General features: G+C 55.1%; 1 protein-coding gene across 12 annotated transcripts in view; it reads right to left on the bottom strand.

The window, feature by feature from the left end:
* Nucleotides 1-488: 488 nt before the first annotated feature.
* The window catches only part of LCOR (ligand dependent nuclear receptor corepressor), an 81,301-nt gene continuing 74,986 nt past the window's right edge, over nucleotides 489-6,803 (bottom strand). For all 12 annotated transcript variants that reach the window (XM_056352786.1, XM_056352784.1, XM_056352785.1 and 9 more), the window contains one exon: nucleotides 489-5,311. In XM_056352786.1, the coding sequence (XP_056208761.1) occupies nucleotides 808-5,311 (4,504 nt within the window). In that variant the 3' untranslated portion in view covers nucleotides 489-807. The remainder of the gene's footprint in view (nucleotides 5,312-6,803) is intronic.

Here is a 6,803-nt window from a genome sequence, read left to right as displayed (position 1 = left end):
AGGTCTGTCCGAAAGCAGGATGCGGCAGGACTGATTCATCCCTGAAGCCAGCAAGAACTAAAGATGGATGCAGCCCAGTGTGCCCGCCTGGTACCCAGAGCCCCCGCAGCATCTCCTCCGCCACCTCCGCCTGAGTGGGACCTCCCCACCCACGGGCTGTGCGATGGGGGAGCAAAGCAGCCATCAGCAGTACACACACCAGTAGCTAATTAATACTTTTATGCAGGTAACATTACGGGACACCAGCAGCTGCTACTAACGAACCAACAAAGGACAGATTCACCTTTCTCTCCCTCAGTGATGGGAAATAGTTTTGGTTTTGTTTCAAATGCCACTAAGAAGACAGACAGAAGGAGGACTCTGAAGGAAAGGGAAATGTTTGCGTGCACCCAAAGGCTGCCGAAAGCTACTTCATGTGCACAAAGGTGGTTTTCTTTCTGCTACAGTACAAGTGCTTGTGCCTCAAGTATAAAACGCAAGCCTCCAAATCACACAGACGAGCTTCTTATTTTTATTTTTTAAAGTGATAAATAAGGCACTGTACTTTTAACTAAAACTGCCTAGTTCCAAGTTTAAAAAAAACCCAAGGAACGTTCAAACTGCAGAAACTTCCTTCTGAACAGCAGAGCCAGACAGGCCGACCTCTTCTCTGTCCAAGACACATCTGCCGATGCCTAAAATCACGGGCATTATCCTTTAACTGCGGATTTTTAAAGGCTTGCTACAGCTTATAAAAGCAGCTTTAGTTAATGCATGGTAAAGGGTTACTACTATACATCAGTTTTGTACATGGCTACCGGTTCTTTGCTATTTCGGGTCCAGTCGCGAGCGTTTGCTGTGCGAACAGTCCACTTTTGCCCTCAGCTTCCTCTTGCCCTGTGACCCGCTGCTCTCCTGCATCTTCTTCATGGACCTTGTCAGGGTCTTCCCACTGCTGGGCTTCTTGTTGGCCAACTTCTGCGACCGTGTGGAGGACTCCCCCAGAGGCTTCTGCTTCGGGGACTTGGCCAGCTCCTCCTGGCCGGGGGGCAGCACAGCCCGTCTGCTCGTGTTCTCCTTTCCCTTCCGCAAGGGGAGCCGCACCTTCTCCAGCTGCCTTTTCGGGGCTCTCTTGTCTTTCAAAGACATTTTCCTAGCCAGCTTATTGCTCCTCTCCATGGCAGCCTGCTTTCGGGTGGCGGGAGCCTTTGCACTGACCTCCGAATGTTTTATTTTACTGGCCTTCTTGGCAGGCAGCTTGTCCTTGGCGGAGGAGCCAGACCGCTCCTGGGTGCTCCCGCTCTCCTTCAGCATCCTCCTCTTCCTGCTGAGCTGGAGGTCGGCTTTGGGCAAGGGGTCCTCCTGGGACCTGCTCTTCCCCTTCCGCCCCTTCCCGCTCCCATCCACCGATGGGGATTTAGCAGGAAAGGCATCTGCTTTGATCTGCAAGGCCAATTTTGGAGACATCAGTGGGTTGATGCACACGCTCTTCCGGCTCTGCTTGCTCTCCAGGGACAGGTGGTCCCCCGGGCCATCGCTCTTCTTCTCCGCCTTCACCACACGGTGCTGGGCTCGGAACTTGCCCCGCAGGTTGGAGTACTTGCGCAGGATCCTGGTGCTGGCCTGTGTGGGCAGGCTGGGCGCAGGCTGGATAGTTTTGTCTTTGCTCAGGTCCTCAGTGCTGGCATCAGTGGGAGACATCTGGCTGGGAGTGGTGGCTTCTTCAGCCTCCGCTTTATCAGTGTTCTCCCGAATTTTGGCCCAAAGCTTTTGGTTTTTCAGGTTATTCCGAGCTGGGGTAGTGGCAGCAAACTTCTTGAGATGTTTTTTCAACCGTTCAGCTTGCAGTGAGCTGGGGTAGAGACTGGAGGAGGAGTACTTCTGCATGGGAACTTTGATGGGGGGGATCTCCCCTGGGAGACGGGTGTTGAGTTTCTTCACAATCACTAGAGACCTGGTTTCAGTTGTCTCCAGAAACCACTGGCAGATGTCAGACAGCTTAAAGGCCTTCATAAACAGCATCTGGACGGGAGAAAGCTTCTGCACTTCCAGCGAGCCTCTACTTTTCCTTGTCCTTTTCTTGCTTTTCCAGATCTCTTTCAGTTTGTCGGCTTTGTTCTTTACCTTGGGGGGTGGCTGCACCTCCTTTTCCAGCTGAATCCAGCCCTTCTGAACTTTCATGTACTGGGTGTTGAACTCGGCAATGAGCTCCTGGTTCTCCTCTTCAGCACACCACTCCATGAACTTTGGTTTGCTGTCAGCCATGTCTATGTCCTCCAACACCGGGGAGTCATCATTCCCTGAACTGCGTTCGTCCCTCGGTTTGGGGATCGCTTGCATAGACTCCTTCCCTGGTGTGCTCTTTTTTGCAGTGTCTACGGGGGCGGGTGCATTTCTTAAGTTATAAAACTGCAGGGCGACCTTTTTATGCTTCACGGCCTTTGCTGGAAGATGCTTGCTTCCCCCTCTGCTGCTGGGACATGAAGGTGAACTGGCCACCAGCTTATAATTCTCCAGCCTGCTCACATCCATGGCACTGTCAGGGCTCTCCTCATCCTTTGCACTGGCATCGCCTGGTTTCACATCCACTTGCTCGGTATCGTTTGCGGGCACGCTGCTCTCTGGAGGAAGGAGAATGCTTCTCTTCTCAGAATCAGCCTGAATGCTGATTTCCTGCATCTCACCCTGTTGACTTTGGCTGCCATTAGCAGGAGGGTCATCTTTAGAGGAATTTTCTCCCTCTGCCACAGTCTCTTTCGCTAAGATGCTTTTGTAGGTTTGTCTGGTAGTGACACCATTCTCCTCACCTGGCCGCTTCTCAGCGATGCTCTCTGGAGCCTGGTCGGTGCCCGGCCCCTCGCTGGTTTTGAGCAGCACATTGGGGAAGCAGTCGTTTGGGAAGTGCATGGATGCTGCCCCATCCAGGTGCACTTCTCTCTTGAACCGCTTAGCGCCAGGGCTCTTGGAGAGTTTGATCTGAAGGCAAGGAAGCTGCACAGAGCTGGAAGAACCAGTATCCTCAGCACTGCCCTCGGCGGGTGACTGAGATTGCTGGCTTCGGAGGCGCCGGTCCGATGCCACAAGCACTCTCCTGCCTTTCTTTCGCTTCTTGTCTAGACTGTCCTTGGAAGAGACAGAGCCTTTTCCTGCAGTGTCTGAGCCATCAGGTTCAGGTGGCATCTCCCCTTCAATGGGCTCTTTTTCACCTGCCGGGCTGTTACTCTGCACTGCCTCCTCTTCTGAGATTTCAGGGAGGGTTGTGCTGGCTGGCACAGCCTCCTCTTGCTCAAGGGCACCGTCACCCACCATGCTCAGTAATTTGGCTTCTGGTTTATCATCGATGCCTCTGTTCACATCCACACACTGCAAGCTGGCAGGGGGCTCGGGGGGACTTTCCCCATTCATGGTGGCAAGGGGCTCATCAGGACCCTCCCAGCCTGGCGAGCGTGGGCAGGGCTCTGCCAGACACAGCCCGCAGGGCTCCGCATCCTCCGCGCCTGGAAGCTGGGCTGGATCTGTGGCACCATCATGCGCCAGGGGTGCTGTGTCTGCAGTAGCAGAGGGCTGCAACAGGGACTTTAGCTCTGGGCTGGTGGGGAGGCCTGGATCAGTTTGTACGTCAGAGCCTGGACAACATTCCTCCCCGCTGGGCACTTCTGAGACGGGAAGGGCAGCAAAATCGGCGGCCTGCCCGCCGCCACTGCTGTCCCTGGAGGAGCCCAGGCTGCTGCCAGCTTCCCAGGGGATGGTGCCTCCCACTCTCATCCCCCCTCCTTCAGCAGGAGGGGAGCTGGGGGGCAGCGAGCTGGCTGAGCTGTCCTCTTTCTGGGGGCTGGGTGGAGCAGAGAGGGAGAAGAAGGGCATGGCCATGGTGGCTTCCCTCGACCGCAGCGCCCGGGTATCCCAGGGCTGCACAGAGGCTGGCTCAGCTCTCTCTTTCGTTTCTTGGCTGGTTGGTGCCCCTTTAGCCAGGAGCCGCAGGGAAACCCTCTTCTCGCCTTCCCGCCCTGCCCCAGCAGACCCCTCCACCGAGAGCACCAGGGGTGGCTTAGCGCTTACGAGGGTCTCTGCTCGCAGTGCCGGGCTGCTCCCCCTCTCCTCCACCCGGGAGCTCTTAACCAGCGTGCGCACCGTCGGGAGCTCACAGCACTCCCCGTTGAAGTAATACCCCCGCGTGCTCTTCCTTGCTGTCTTGCGGGACGACACCAGCCGCTGGCTCTCAAAATGGCACTCGGTGATGGGCTGGCTGATGTAGACCACGTCACACTGGTTGTCATAGTCATTGATCCTCAGCCCTGATGCCTTCTTGTTCTTCCGAGTGGATCTGAGGGGGGCTGCCTTGGCGCGGGGATGCCCGCTGGGTGTCCGGTGGGCGGCTGGCGCGGCGGTGGTGGGCAGCCAGCCCTCTTTGGACTTGTCAAGCGGGCCCTTGTCAGCCAGGTGCAGGTGGCAGCCTGCCTTGCCCTTGGCTGTGGCGTGCAGGTGGTTTTCTTGCTTTGGTCTCGCATCTTGTTCTTTTGCGTCTAAGTCCTGGTGCAAAGATGCTTTCGAGCTGCATTGCAAAGTGTTCTCTTTGTCAGCTCTGCGAGGGGGGGTCACCGCAAAGCTGGGATCCCAGGACTCTTCTGGCAGAGCTCTGAAAGAGCTCTTTTGGGACCCCAGACAGCTGTCTAAGCTGTCCTCGCTGCCATTCACATTTGCCACTTTGACCGAGATATAACCTTCCACGAGAGTCTTACCTGCTAGCTGCTCTTTATTGTCCTCACACTTTCTCACACCGGCTTCTTGCTCATGCCCAGCAGCTTGCTGCCCTTCCAGGGTCTTTGCGGCATGATGGAAATTCAAAGAGGAAGAGTTCAACGCGCTGAGGTATCCCTGGGTGGAGCTATCCTTTGGACTAGCAGAACGAAGTCTGGTGATGGGGAGCTCGGAGAAGTCCCTTCTCAAAGCAGGACTGGAGCTCTCTGCTCTGTCCAGAGACTTCAGCTCCATCGGCTGCTTCGGGGCTTGTCCTGTAACATGCAGGGGGATATCGGACCCCGACTGTCCTGGGTCCGAGGAAGAAGGGGGCTTTGATTCAGTACAAGTAGCACCCTTATCCTGATTTTCAGTGCTTCGCTGGCTACAACCAGAGCCACAAGTAGAGGCCTCCATGGTCTCGGATTCAGACAACTGCTGGCCTTCAGAGTCTGGTTGTACTTCAGTGTATATGTCGTTCAGCACACGAATGAATTGCTTCTGGTGATGTGTGCACAGTCTGACCATAAACTTTTCCAGTGGAGACTTCGGCTGATTGTTAGAGTCTATTGCTATTGTGTCTGCTGCATCCTCACTAGAGAGACAAAGAGAGAAGCAATCAGTAACATGTCCCAGGGAATAAAAGTTTATGCTGCAAAACTGGAATAACCCTTCTCTTCCCATTCAGGCATATCACTTGCCTGACCTCCAGGTAAGATCAAGCATCCTGCTGTCATGGGGCTCGCAGTTATCTCTTCAGTCCCCAGCACGCACACTTACATATGCATAGTGCTGGCAGGACACGGACTGCACTGTTGTTTGTCTCTCACTGCCACAGCACCCACAATCACACTTCTGCCTAGGGCATCCTGGTGTGTAGACACCACGTGACGTGTTCAAAGCAACCCTAAGTTTTCCAGTGAGAATCAGATTTAGTATCTGCACGGTGCCCAGTGTGGAAGACCCAGCACTTCTGGGACCCACCAGGATGACTGCACGCCCCTGTATGCTCAACCTGAACAGCCACGTGGGATGGGAGCAGAGTAGCATCCCAGCTGAGCAACTAGATGCCAGAAATCCTGAACTATGTAAGTCTTCAAAGTCTGCTTACACCTCAGTGGCAGAAGATGAATCTACAACAAACCGAGCAGGTCTGCGCTTCCTCTGTAATCAGTGCAGAAATTTGGGTGAGCTCCCAGCCTGCAGGATGTGCAGATAGCAATGCACCCTTGTGTGGCGTGGTGCCTTGCCACTTGCACTGACCTTTGATTTACTGCCATTTAATAAAGTGGCTCTGCAGCTGATGGGCTGACTGTCAACACGCAGTGGCTGCCCAGAAAGGTGTGCTACAGCACAGGATCGCTGCCACTAGCTAGCTCTCAAACCGAGGCGATTATCATTTACCTGCTTGGCAGAGGCCACTAATTAGGACTTATCAGTGGAAGGTTATGGGATAATTACCCAGGGTTTGCATGAACTCATCAGGAGTGCCGTGCCAGGTACTGTTATCAAAACTATCTGTTCCCAATGGCAGCGGAGGTGATTCCCACCCAGTCCTCGCCAAACTGAAGGGGCCGCACGCCTTGGCACCGGTGCTGCCCGGTACAGGATCTTTGCCAGCAATGCCAGATTGCTTTGCAGTAACAGTTGCACTTTGCACCTCCTGGCCTCGTACCAGAGGAGTGAGAGTTGTTTCCCTCCCCCGCTACAGCCTTGCTCTCCACCCCAGCATCAGATGCCGAACTCACTTGCTTGGCTGGGTCGGGGGGGGCAACACTTACGGCAACGTTCAGGGCCAGGGTGGGGAAAAGCAGCTTTATGTGGAGTGGGTTTTCCCCTCCCCAAGCTGCCAGGCACAGGGCTTGACAGGTGGACAAGGAGGAAGAGTCCTGGCTTGGAGGAGCTGTCGGCAGAGAGAAGGAAGAAGGAACGCCAGGGACCAGAGCCAGCCATGCACGGTGGCAGCCGGCGTGCTGGAGCCGGCCCCGGGCAGCCCTCACCTGCTGCTTACTTACTGCTTGCTGGCTGCTCTCTTTGAACTGACAAGTGCCGCTGAGGCACCTCCAGCAACCTGCTTCCCCTGGCTC

This window comes from Falco biarmicus, chromosome 9 (genome assembly GCF_023638135.1).
Source record: "Falco biarmicus isolate bFalBia1 chromosome 9, bFalBia1.pri, whole genome shotgun sequence".
Classification (NCBI taxonomy): Eukaryota; Metazoa; Chordata; class Aves; order Falconiformes; family Falconidae; genus Falco; species Falco biarmicus.
Note: the sequence above shows the minus strand (reverse complement) of the source record. Positions and strands in the feature narration are given on the sequence as shown.